We start from the raw sequence: 14,027 nt of genomic DNA, 5'->3' as shown, positions 1-14,027 counted from the left end.
AACAGTTATACGTCGGTCTGCCAAAATGGCAGTCTCCACTTGATGGATAGTGTCCTCATCAATGGCTGAATGGGGGCGACCAGAAATGGCAGCTTTTTCCACAGATGTCCGACCACACTTGAACTGGCGATGCCAGTGTTTAACAACGTCATATGATGGGGCATCTTCCCCATAAGTTGCTTTCATTTCATCGAAAGTTTCTTTTGGTGTGCGACCTTTCCAATATAAAAACCTAATCACTGCTTGGTATTCTACTGGCTCCATTGTCACACCCTACTCGATCATAACACCTGTAAAAGTGGTAAGATTAATAGTTCGGTGCTGCAAATTCAGACATTACCCATAGATACATGTATCATTACACATATGAAATTTCAACCAAATATGATAACCCTAAGTGGTTTAGGGGAAATCTTTAATGAACACCCCTCGTACATAGTGTTTATTCCTAATACAGGATATTTACCATCCACAAACACACAAACGTGATAACCTCTTTATCACATAATGTCATTCTTTACTTCTGTAGTTGAAAATCGCTTTCCCTCTCTCTCAAACATTACCTAAACATTGCGAGGTTTTCCTGGAATGCGCATTAATATTTATTACTTCACAGGGTAAGTGATGTGTCACTCGGACAGTGACAGTGGCCAATATAGTTCCAACTGAAATCTGTTTCTTATACAGTGGCAAAGCAACATATACGCAAAACAACAATTGATTTTACTTGCATTTCGCGGCAATCATCGGTCTGTCTGCTAGAGTAATTGCCCTTTGTAAAAGGGAAGCTACTCTAACCCTCGTCTATGAGACGTCACGGCCACGGTCAGACGTTGTTGACAGTCGGCCTGTCCTGTCATAACGTTAAGAAGTGCAATCAGATGTACACACAGCGACAAAACGAAACAAGGTAACAATTCAAACATATTTCGGCCAAATCCAACTATTTTCATTTGTGGAAAAGGTGTCAAGCCGCAGAGGTCTACAAGCACAGATATGGCTACTGATCCCGCTTGGCTAGGCCTAGTGCCCTCACAAGACTGATTCGAAATTTATATCCAAAGTTGCCAAAACTTATAAAATGCCTTAGCAACATCACAGTTAGACACTGATTTTAAGTATATTAGACTGTTCTTTTGATAATGAAAGTAATTATCCCTTTAGTTTATCCAGATTCCCGATGGTTAATTCTGACTCGATTGCCGAATGACGAGGGCGACGCCATGTTTGTTTATAAACACTGTAAGTAGTCCCTACTTGACCTTTGATATTTGCATCTCTATCCCCATATGACCCCAACGGATATCATTTTTATCCGTTGGCTTTATGCTGCTAAGAAACCTACCCATTATATGATAAATGCAGGTAGGCATCCTGCAGGTCGAGACTGATCAAGGAATCAAACGCATGGATGTTGGTTCAATGTGGTGAGGTGGAAGTAAGGTGGACGCTTCAGGTAACGTTCGTTGAACACGGAGAGATTGTGGATCATTTTCATCTTGGGTACCAGAAAGATGTGCGAAATAAACAGTGACAACTCTGGGGCGTGTACAATCCCTACAGCTCTCTTTACCAACAGTATGTCTATGTTGGCCTTTAACAGCAGATGTTGCTTTCTTGCATATTTCCAAGGATGGGGAGCTGTGGTCAACGGAGGAATTACCTCTACGTCTAGACAGTAACCATGACGTAGTACGTTGAGAACATAATCGTCCTTGAGGATGGTCCAGTTCTTCCAAAGCAGATTCAGTCTCCCGCCTATGGGGGAATCAACAACTGGGACGGCTGGACGGTTCTATGAACGCCATTCTGGTATCCTGACCCTTAAGGTTGGTTGGCCTTGACGAGCCTGTCATCCTTTGTATGTCCTCATCCAAACTATGAGCTTGGTCTGCTACCACAAAAGCATGGATAGGAAAAATCACCCTTCCTAACCTTGGGTGTCTTGAAATGACGGAGCAAGTGTGAGCTTGGAGAAGTCTTCCTCCAATACCAGGGGAGGATGCCACTGACACGAGATGGTGTGCTACCCAATCAGCTACTTGCGCTAAGCCGAGATGCGTATTCTACAGAAGAATCGCCATTTGAAGAGTCCAAACAATGTTGACACACTCGCTGAGACGGCGATTGGCTTATGCTCTAGTGCACAGCACTTCCTCTAACGGTGGGCTTAGATGACCCAACTAGTGATAAGGAGTCATGTCCAGACGTCCATGTACGCGCTGCCAAGCGATGTATGCGCTGTACCAGAATGCACAATAGGTGTATGGTGTACATTAGGCGCGGGTGTAGGCACTAACCCTTGTGTGGTAGTTGTAGCTGACACAGGCGTCTGGTAGTTAGGCGTAGGTGTAGGCACAGACTGCTGCCACATGGACTGCATAAACTTTAGCATCCAATTAGTGTTCTGCTTGCGCCTGCGCTACCCCAATCAAGGCATCTTGAGACGCTCAAAACTCGCTGGAGAGAGAGTTACACAAAAATTACATTAAGAGTCTGGAGAGCAAATCTGCGTGCATGCCAAACATCTTTGGAAGAATTGTTGATGAAACAGAGTTGGAAGATTGCCATAGAATTAAACAGTATTCTATTGGCAAATATTTTTACGAGTTGAAAGTGTATATAATTATTGATACACGCAAACTCAACATAACGCCAAAGCTACTACCGTAGTATTTAAAAACACATGAATATGTCATAAATACGTAGCTGAGAATTGTAAACAATTTGACTATGTTTGCAGGCAAACAATTTAAACACAAATTCAAAGCATGTGGCGAGGAAAAAAGACAAATTCTTTTAATGCCTAAATTACATACATAAAACTACACAAAATGGTGAAAGTAATATGAAAAGAATACATCAGCCATCGCAGATAAAATTTAGAATTATAGCCGAAGCTGGTCTAAAATTATCCAGTTTGAAGAGCTCCGCTGAGACACGTCCTTGCTGTTCCTCGACAGGCAGTGATGTGAAGAAGGTGTCTTGTCATTAAGGTCACATGACAGCAGCGATGGTCCGTATAAAAGTGGGAACGGAATACACAACTTCTTCACCCAAGACCATCGCCTTACGCTGTCTTTGTGTTGTCATAAGGTAAGCAGTGAATGCATTGAGTAGTGCAGGATAAGTAAAAAATATGTATTTTGTAGAGTAAAACTATCATTTATACTTATCCTGACTCATACTTATGCTTGTCACTCTTTTCCGAATAGGTAGTGGAAACTTTCTGTGCTGTGTTCTCCAAGAACAGAGAGAACAGAGAAAACAGCTCACCCAAAACAAACTCTACCCTATAGAACCTAAGTCCAAATTGTTGCAATGGAAACGTAAAAAATAAAAATTTATAAAATTCCTAAATAGCAAAAGGCACCAGTTCAGTATGTGCCTAGTAGACATGCAAAGTTTTGTAAGAAAGTATTAAATGGTTTTTGAGTTACGCCCTGGAAACATACAGCACCCTTATAGAACCTAAGTCCAACTTGTTGCCATGTAAACGTAAAAAATAAAATTTAATAAAACTCCTAAATAGCAAAAGGCACCAGTTCAGTATGTGTCTGGTAAACATGCAAAGTTTTGTAAGAAATTATTTAACGGTTTTTGAGTTACGCTCTGGAAATGAAGAGCACCCTAATAGAACCTAAGTCCAACTTGCTGCCATGGAAACGTAAAAAAATAAAAGTTTATAAAATTCCTAAATAGCAAAAGGCACCATTTCAGCACGGACGCACGGACGCACGGACGCACGCACCCACGCCGTTGGGGCGGGGGATAATATGTATTTCAGACATTGTGAAATGTGATAGATTAAATAAATGAATGATATGACAGGTAGGTTTATAAAATAATATACTGTTTTGACGTGACTACAGCATGCCCGGTCTACCGTTCTACGGTGTCTGGGGACTTGATGCTTCTTGGCCGGTTATACTGGCCTGTTGAAAGAGTTTTTCATATGGAGGTTTATCGGTATACCGGTAATACCGTGCAGCCCTACTCGCGGCTATCTAAGTCAACCCAACACTGCTTTGTATTCTGATGAACTAAATGTGAAGCCATGCAAGGGGTAATGCAGAAAGGAGGAGTTTCCTTGGAGCCCTACAATGCAGGTTGCAGCAATTTATGAAGCATTTGTTTCATCTTCCCAATTGTGGAGAGCACATCTTACTGTGTTTACATCTCTCAGACATCATGTCTGGGGTCTCCGTCTGTTCCACCCTGGCCACCTTGTAGCCCTTCTGTATCAGGGAGTCTGCATACCTTGTGTATGCAATCTCTGGGAATCCTGAATGGGCATGTTCTCCCTGAAGACAGATAAATATGGGTTACAGGGACATATACTGTCAAACATGGGTTCCAGGGACGAATACCTTTCTGTCAAACATGGGGTACAGATACAAATACTATCAAACATGGGGTACAGATACGAATACTATCAAACATGGGTTACAGACACAATTACTGTCAAACATGGGTTACAGAGACGAATATTGTCAAACATGGGTTACAGAGATGAAAACTGTCAAACATGGGTTACAGAGATGAATACTGTCAAACATGGGTTACAGAGATGAATACTGTCAAACATGGGTTACAGAGACGAATACTGTCAAACATGGTTTACAGAGATGAATACTGTCAAACATGGGTTACAGGGACCAATACTGTCAAACATGGTTTACAGAGATGAATACTGTCAAACATGGGTTAGAGAGATGAATACTGTCAAACATGGGTTACAAGGACGAATACTGTCAAACATGAGTGAAAGGGACCAATACTGTCAAAGATGGGTTACAGGGATGAATACTGTCAAACATGGGTTACAGAGACGAATACTGTCAAACATGGGTTACAGAGACGAATACTGTTAAACATGGGTTACAGACACAAATACTGTCAAACATGGGTTACAGAGACGAATATTGTCAAACATGGGTTACAGAGATGAATACTGTCAAACATGGGTTACAGAGACGAATACTGTCAAACATGGTTTACAGAGATGAATACTGTCAAACATGGGTTACAGGGACCAATACTGTCAAACATGGTTTACAGGGATGAATACTGTCAAACATGGGTTAGAGAGATGAATACTGTCAAACATGGGTTACAAGGACGAATACTGTCAAACATGAGTGAAAGGGACCAATACTGTCAAACATGGGTTACAGGGATGAATACTGTCAAACATGGGTTACAGAGACGAATACTGTCAAACATGGGTTACAGAGACGAATACTGTTAAACATGGGTTACCATGGTTACAGTGATGAATACTGTCAAACATGGGTTACAAGGACGAATACTGTCAAACATGGGTTAGAGAGATGAATACTGTCAAACATGTGTTACAAGGACGAATACTGTCAAACATGGGTTACAGAGATGAATACTGTAAAACATGGGTTACAGAGACAAATACTGTCAAACATGGGTTACAAGGACGAATACTGTCAAACATGGGTTACAGAGATGAATACTGTCAAACATGGGTTACAATGACGAATACTGTCAAACATGGGTTACAATGACGAATACTGTCAAACATGGTTTACAGAGACGAATACTGTCAAACATGGGTTACAGAGGTGAATACTGTCAAACATGAGTTACAGGGATGAATACTGTCAAACATGGGTTACAGAGACGAATACTGTCAAACATGGGTTCCAGTTAGTGAGTTAGTATGGTTTTACGCCGTATTCCAGTTATAGGGACGAATACTGTCAAACATGGGTGAAAGGGAGGAGTGCTGTCAGCTACACATGGGTGAAAGGGAGGAGTGCTGTCAGCTACACATGGGTGAAAGGGAGGAGTGCTGTCAGCTACACATGGGTAAAAGGGAGGAGTGCTGTCAGCTACACATGGGTGAAAGGGAGGAGTGCTGTCAGCTACACATGGGTGAAAGGGAGGAGTGCTGTCAGCTACACATGGGTGAAAGGGAGGAGTGCTGTCAGCTACACATGGGTGAAAGGGAGGAGTGATGTCAGCTACACATGGGTGAAAGGGAGGAGTGCTGTCAGCTACACATGGGTGAAAGGGAGGAGTGATGTCAGCTACACATGGGTGAAAGGGAGGAGTGCTGTCAGCTACACATGGGTAAAAGGGAGGAGTGCTGTCAGCTACACATGGGTGAAAGGGAGGAGTGATGTCAGCTACACCACGGTGAAAAAAGAGGTGTATTGTCACATTTATATTCACCTTCCTTATTTATATTTTCTGGAAACATGACAGGTCCATGACAAGGTCATGCTTCTATTACATGACTAAAATACTTTTGCTGTGTTTTACACATTTAGTGCTGCATTTCATTGGTGATGCAATGGTCAAATTGCAACTAGAGCACTTTTCAACCTGTTTGTACTCTACTCACAGATTACAGTACACATTCTATCAGGCGAAGATCAAGCAATATTATTTCAACTAAGCAGAAAAAAATGTACAATAATCGAAGAAGTATTTGGGATGAACTGTTACCTTCATGTAAATAAGTCCTAGCTCAGAAACACCAATCACTGCATCCATGTGGAACAGCTCATAGAATTTACCCATCTGGAATAGAACACTATGTTGTTAACATGCCCTTACAACATCACATAGTGACTTCTTTCATGTCAAAGCACCAAATTGTCAAAAGAGCATGGAAGTTTCTCAAACAAGGAAAGAGGATATTGACCCAGGATTCCAAGTGGGAATATTGACCTAGGATTCCGAGAGAGGATATTGACCTAGGATTCCAAGAGAGGATATTGACCCAGGATTCCAAGTGGGAATATTGACCTAGGATTCCGAGAGAGGATATTGACCTAAGATTCCAAGAGAGGATATTGACCCAGGATTCCAAGTGGGAATATTGACCTAGGATTCCGAGAGAGGATATTGACCTAGGATTCCAAGAGAGGATATTGACCCAGGATTCCAAGTGGGGTTATTGACCTAGGATTCCGTGCCGAAGGTACTCAAACAAGGAGAGAGGATATTGACCTTGGATTCTGAGAGGAAATTGACCTAGGATTCTGAGAAGATATTGACCTAGGATGCCATGTGGAAGGTACACAAACAAGGAAAGAGAATATTGAACTAGGATCCTTTGCGGTAGGTGTGTAAACATGGAGAGAATATTGACCTAGGATTCTGGGCGGAAGGTACACATACAAGGAAAGAGAATATTGAACTAGGATCCTGTGTGGAATGATATCAACCTACCTTGAAAAACAAAATGGTGTCATAATGATGTGCTTTCAACTCCCACCACTGCCGCATGGCCTGCAACACACAGAAGGAGCTCAACCAAGGAACATGAGGGCAGTCAGCACAATCAGCTACCAAATTAACCATGCTCAAATAAGGACTAAAAGGAATTTGTCTGACACTTACAGGAGTTTGTTTCTTCATGAACGTGTCTGGTACCATTACTGTCCTTGGGTCGTAGTCATCAGTATTCTGTTTTCTCCCCTTTATATCTCTGTGAATGAACAAACCTTGATTAACAATACAGACATTCTTACTCTCTTGCTGTTATAGTCGGACTTCCTATTACAGTAATCTCAAAATCCACATCCCCTGCCCACAGTTTACTTATGCAAATCCTACATTTCATGCTTGATTGAATACAGGACTCATTACAGTATGTCACGGTTACTTGCAAGTTAACACGTTTACTTTTATATAAGAGTTCTGAAATGTTTTTAAAGTGGAATTACCCCCACACCTGTAAAGCACATATTCCACATGTATCACACCATAAAAAAGCAATACCGCAGTAATATAGAGCTGTCCACCCTTGAGTTGCTATGACAGGTACTTTGTTTACCAAACTTGCTAAAGAATATCAGCATCAATCCTAAATGATGTGTCATTAAAGTTGAACAAAGAACAAAAAACATTTTGCATATGACAGATATAATAGGTCAGCAAGCGTGCACCATTACGATCCATTATAAATACCATGATTACACTGAGAAACATGATCAGACAATCGACCTACTTTTGTCTTACAGACATTCCAGTCTCTCACCTAATCTTGTCTGGTTGTAGGAAGTCCAGCTTCACATGAGGGAAATCTCCCTGAATGTCAGGGGTGTCTGTCACTACCTGAAAACAAGGTGAAGTTTGCTTCAACTGACTTGGATTTGTGTTTGTTTCTCATTTCTTGTTTAATGCCGCACTCAGCAATATTCCAGCTATATGACGGCGGTCTGTAAAATATTCGAGTCTGGACCAGACAATCCAGTGATTGACAGCATAAGCATCGATCCATGCAATTGGGATCAATGACATGTATCAACTTAGTCAGCGAGCCTGACCACCCGATCCCGTTAGTCGCCTTTTACGACAAGCATAGTCGCCTTTTACAGCAAGTATGGGTTGCTGAAGACCTATTCTACCCCGGAATCTTCACGGGTTCCGCACTAAGCAATATTCCAGCTACATGACGGTGGTCTGTAAATACTAGTATCTGAACTGGACAATCCAGTGATTGAGATCATGCGCATCGATCTACCATGGGATACAATGGCATGCATCAAACCTCTGAAAAGCATGGGTTGCTGAAGCCCTGGATCTTCACGGTTATCCAAGGAGAATAGTTAATATAATGCAATACAATTTTTATAAATTCTATCACAAAGAGTAATATCCCAATGATTTGAACATAATATGATGTCATCATAAGAAGGAAAACACATGAATGCCAAAGTCCAGCTTCCTCAGTCTGGCAACTTCAGAGATGTTTACAGATCCAAACACCTTTTTGAACCGAAATGGTTGAGCAGTGACCATAAACATGTTGTAACTACAGCTGCTGCAGGAGCTATGTTGAAAATAAGATTCAAACCTCTTGCACAAATTCAGATGTCTTCAATGGTGGAAACAAGAATGTGAAGTTGCAGCTTCATTGGTTCAGTGGTTTCTGAGGAGATGTTTTCAGTGCAGGGAAAAGAATTTTGAAAGAATCTAGGAGCATGGTCAAAGTGAAAAGGTCAAATCAAGGTCAAAATATCTCAAAACACAGAACATATGTTGTGCCTCACTACTAACTACACATGTATAACATTTCATGAAATTCTGAAAGTCCATATGTAATATTAAAGTAGGGCTGCCATGGCATCCATACTGATAATCTGATTTGAACATCCTGAATTTAAATTTAGGTGTCATCATTGACGGGAACATATGAGAAGTTCAGCTTCACTGGCTTCAATGGGATACTGAGAAGGCAGATGTTGACGATGGATGAATCATGATTTGTTGTATTTCCAATATTGTCACAGACAGCAACATTTGTTTTCCAATCAAGATGTCTTGAGCATGTTGAGCGAACTAGGAAATACACAAGGTGCCTTGGGCTCTTTAGGTCTAAGGTTTTTTCTTCTTTGTAAATCAAATGTGACCTGGTAGCCATATTGAAATTCCAATTTTGAACCTTCAACCTCGTTATTTTAACAAACATTCACACCAGACTTCCACTGAATCCATCAAGCCATGTCAGAGAAATTAACAAGAGTCATCAGAAAGATGACATATCCCCCCGGCAGCTGTCTGTAAAGTAACCACTAGTAAATGTGCAATTCTGGATGTAATGAGTCAACAGTTGAATGTTCTTTAAGAAGTTACATTGTTTACCCACTGAATGGTTTTCGAATTCTGGCCCGGAAATGAACCCGTTCCCCAATGGAGTCTAGGTCCAACTTCTTTCCATAAAAATTGTAAAAAATAAAAATTCGTAAAAAAATAAATATCAAAAGGCACCACTTCAGTATGTGCCTGATAGATTTGCCAAGTTTCGATCAAATACACTGAATGGTTTTCGAATTCTGCCCCAGAAACGAACCCCATCTCCAATTGAGTCTATGTCGAACTTCATTCCATAAAAATTTTAAAAAAATAAAAATGAGAAAAATCCTAAAATATCAAAAGGCACCACTTCAGTATGTGCCTGATAGATTTGCCAAGTTTCGATCAAATACACTGAATGGTTTTTTAATTCTGCCCCGGAAACGAACCCCATCTCCAATTGAGTTTATGTCGAACTTCATTCCATAAAAATTTAAAAAAATAAAAATTTAAAAAATCCAAAATATCAAAAGGCACCACTTCAGTATGTGCCTGATAGATTTGCCAAGTTTCGATCAAATACACTGAATGGTTTTCGAATTCTGCCCCGGAAACGAACCCCATCTCCAATTGAGTATATGTCGAACTTCATTCCATAAAAATTTAAAAAAATAAAAATTAGAAAAATCCCAAAATATCAAAAGGCACCACTTCAGTATGTGCCTGATAGAGTTGCCAAGTTTCGATCAAATACACTGAATGGTTTTCGAATTCTGCCCCGGAAACGAACCCCATCCCCAATTGAGTCTATGTCCAACTTCATTCCATAAAAATTTTAAAAAGTAAAAATTAGAAAAATCCCAAAATATCAAAAGGCCCCACTTCAGTATGTGCCTGATAGATGTGCCAAGTTTCGATCAAATACACTGAATGGTTTTCGAATTCTGCCCCGGAAAAGGAAATGATAACGGACGGACGGACGGACGGACGGACAGACAGACTGGCTGATCGCTATATCCCCCCGCATTATATGCCGGCGGGATAAAAATGTAAAAAGCTTTTGCCTGTAGCAGATGGATGAAGGATGACATAAGCGTAAGGCCATGTGTATTTATAAGCAAACTGAATTTCAGCTTTATCTTAATGGATGGTATGATAACAGCAACCTACTTGCTCTGGTGCATTGAAAGAGGCAAGTTTGGACTTGGTTTTATCGGACACTGCAGGCTTGAAGCTGTGCCGTCTCTCCGCTGACAACATGGAGCCTGCAAACCTGTCAGCTATACTGGGCTGACTGGAGGACTTGGGTTTAGGAGTGGAGCTGGGCCGCTTCCTCTTTCTATCCTGAAACAGCATCACATCAACTGTGTCCATCACATTCACCTGGCCATCAACAGGTGGTATGAAATACAAAAACAAGGATGAATATTTGGTCATGAAGGTTATAATGCAAAAAGGTAAAGAAAAACACTAATGGCCATGCCTCCATTTTCAACATGATTGGCTTGGAAGTCACCAAGTCACAGAGTTTGAATGTAGAGGCTATCGAGATGATGTCATGAACACATTACACCTGGACAAATTGGCATATGTGAAGGTCAAACAGGAGTAAAAGGACATGGTAGGGTCAACATTGTAATCTCACACTATGCATTTCTTCTTATTCTTCGATCTTGGTGTGGAAACGTCCTAGAACAAAGTTTCCAGCTTCAAAAACACCACTCACCCAAACACATCCCTTACATCACCAATCACCACTGTGATCATGGTTCACGCACCACTAAAATCCCAAGCGACACGACCCCAGCGACCTGATCACCTGACATATCCAGCACCCTCATTCTCAATCTAGAGCGTACAGGCTGGTGTAACTGTGATGCGGGGATGGTTGGGTGGGCATTTAGCGTGTGAGATAGGATAAGTATATAAATAGACAATTTATTAGAAAATTTACATATTTTTAAACTTATCCTATCTCACATTATGCATTTATCCCACGGTTGAATGGTGGGGCGCAGATACCCTAGCCTGTAAGGACCTTAGCCGTGAGAAGTACATGAGGAAGCTGGAACTAATCAGGAAAATTCAAAGGATTTTACAAGGATTAGTGATAAACTTGTGTAAGGGTTGCTTAAAAAATTAAACCCTCTTTGTGCTACCAAGAGATATACATCATGACATCGGAGAATCATGTGTTCCATGGTTTCACACAGGACGCCGTTCCAAGAACGACCGCGTAACTATGAGCCAGGCAACACCTACTCGGTCACGACTTAAACCTCACCCGGATAGGAGAAGGTGTTTCGTTTCAAACACCCCTTCCCCGGCGTAGGTTCTACAAGACAGACCTCACACATAGGGTCCCAAGGACGTAAGGCGGACCAGCTTGGCATCTCTTTTTTCGCATCGTCAACCTATCAAACTCACGTAGAGATTGAATAAGGTAAGAACGAGAAGAGGAAACGATTGACGATTCCCGTTTATCACACAGGTCTTCAATCAACTACTGAGACATCACATGCGCAAAGACAGAGGTGAGCAGGTAGAAGATCGGGACACCATTTAAACAAACGGCCGCACTGGATGGTGACTTCTATTGACGTAGACCAAAGTCCCAACAGACAAGCTTATATACCCTCCCTTTGGGAGCTTGTCTGGGAAACCTTATTAACATAAGCAATTAATATTGCAGTATATAAAGGAAACCAGACTTGGGACTTGTAGTCCAAAATTCCTCATCTGCGCTGTGTGGCTGCTGTAACCTTGGACGTCGGCGACTGAGATTCCGAAAGGAGTAGGAGGCAAAGCCAGAACATCCCTCCATGATGGCTGAAAGTGTGCAATACTATGCAACGCCAAGTCGGAAGTCACTGCCCTCGTCTCATGAGGATTGGAAGCAGCTCGGGTGGTAGTCCCTCAAAGGTGTAGACCCTGAGGATGATAGAACGCAGCCAGTGGAGATGGTGGTTCAAGATACATCAGAAGTTGCAGTCGTCGACAAGTGGATGAAAACATGCGTGCGACAGTGACGGATGGTCTGAGATGCCTTCAAGTAGATCTTGTAGGCTCAGGCTGGACAAAGCGAGACGTCTTCCATGACATCAGTTCCCAATCAATGAGAGTGGTGGAGGCTGAAAAGACGATCCAGTTGTCCTTGAATACGTATCTTATTGAAGACGCTGGAACCGGACTCAACCGACGTCTAAGCACGAGTCCCTCTAACACGAGCTGCAGGAGCCAGCAAGCAGCAAGCAGGAAGATTGTCATGAACATGAAGTTCGAGGTTTATCCACAAGTGGTTTATAGTCAGCCAGGAGAAGTGACGGAGGAATACAGGGAGATCCCATGCTGGAGGACCAAGTCTGGAAGATTGGTCCATAAGGTTGTATGAGTGAATCAATGTCCGAAGGTCAGCGACTGCAGAAACCTTGGATCCTGAAGTCATGGTAACGTCTGAATTACTCGCAGTCTGAAAGATCTGTGTAGATCCATCGGTTCGGGAGCTATAGCAAGTTTTATCCCATTAGTGAGTAGTTGGTGCAGAACTGATCGCTGTCAAGTAAGTGCCCAGTGTCGAATCATAAGGTGCCTTGTACTTCTTAAGGGACATAGGTAATCTGCTACTTGTGGTATAGTAGCGTGGCTGCAGAAAACCCTGGATCTTCCAAACTGGTGAAAACTTTTCCATTTATCGTCACAGAGATTCTCATTGATTGACGAAGTGCTAAGGAGGCTTGCCTTAGCTGCTCTAATGGAAAATCCTCAGCGAGGCTGCTCTTGATATAATTCATACCTGAAGTTCGTATAATTCTGGTCTGGATGGACCTGATTGGAGGGAGGATGTAGCAATAGATGTGACCAGTTTGGAAGTCTTAGTAGTGGAATCTCTGGCAGTTCGACGATCTCTGGAACCCAAATTCTTGTCGGTCAGAAGGTGCTACCAACAGCAGTTGTTGGTAGCTCGTGTGTAGGATCTTTGTAGTATCCGTGGTATCAAGGCTGGTGGGAGGAAACGTGTACGCGTTTAGGTCCTCCCATGATATTGTCAGAGCATCGATTGACCAGGTTAGTGGGCCTGGAGCTGGTGGCACAATGTTATCTGATGCAAATAGGGTTACTAGTAGACAACCTTTTCATTTATTGCCAGTGGGAATGCTTCGGCTGTAGCTTCCATTCTGTTGGTGATAGTCTGGCTGGTCTGGACAAGGTGTCTGCTAATCCACTTGCCGCTCCCGGTATATGTCTTGTCTTTATCTGTAAGTTGAGCTTGTCTACCAAAGGTGAAAAGTCAACTGCAGGAGGGTCTCTGATTTCATAGTGTCTTGAAGGTGTATAGTGTATGCCACAGTTGAAATGAGTGTCCCGATCATCAGCGATTGGTTTCTTGTCTGTGGGGTCCAAAGAATAATGCCCGGATTACAGCCTCGTATTCCAGATAATTGATGTGGTAGAGCTGACTGCTTCTG

The 14,027-nt window shown here is 42.0% G+C and overlaps 1 protein-coding gene across 1 annotated transcript in view; it reads right to left on the bottom strand.

The window, feature by feature from the left end:
* The window catches only part of LOC124136458 (DNA mismatch repair protein Msh6-like), a 141,619-nt gene that overhangs the window by 97,950 nt on the left and 29,642 nt on the right, over positions 1–14,027 (bottom strand). Inside the window, exons 7-12 of the mRNA XM_046502374.2 lie at positions 10,732–10,905; positions 8,024–8,100; positions 7,384–7,471; positions 7,213–7,272; positions 6,484–6,558; positions 4,169–4,304 (exon numbers count right to left, since the gene is read on the bottom strand). Of these exons, the coding sequence (XP_046358330.1) occupies positions 4,169–4,304; positions 6,484–6,558; positions 7,213–7,272; positions 7,384–7,471; positions 8,024–8,100; positions 10,732–10,905 (610 nt within the window). The remainder of the gene's footprint in view (positions 1–4,168; positions 4,305–6,483; positions 6,559–7,212; positions 7,273–7,383; positions 7,472–8,023; positions 8,101–10,731; positions 10,906–14,027) is intronic.

This window comes from Haliotis rufescens, unplaced genomic scaffold, assembly GCF_023055435.1.
Source record: "Haliotis rufescens isolate VD_foot unplaced genomic scaffold, xgHalRufe1.0.p SCAF_1, whole genome shotgun sequence".
NCBI classification, from domain to species: Eukaryota; Metazoa; Mollusca; class Gastropoda; order Lepetellida; family Haliotidae; genus Haliotis; species Haliotis rufescens.
Note: the sequence above shows the minus strand (reverse complement) of the source record. Positions and strands in the feature narration are given on the sequence as shown.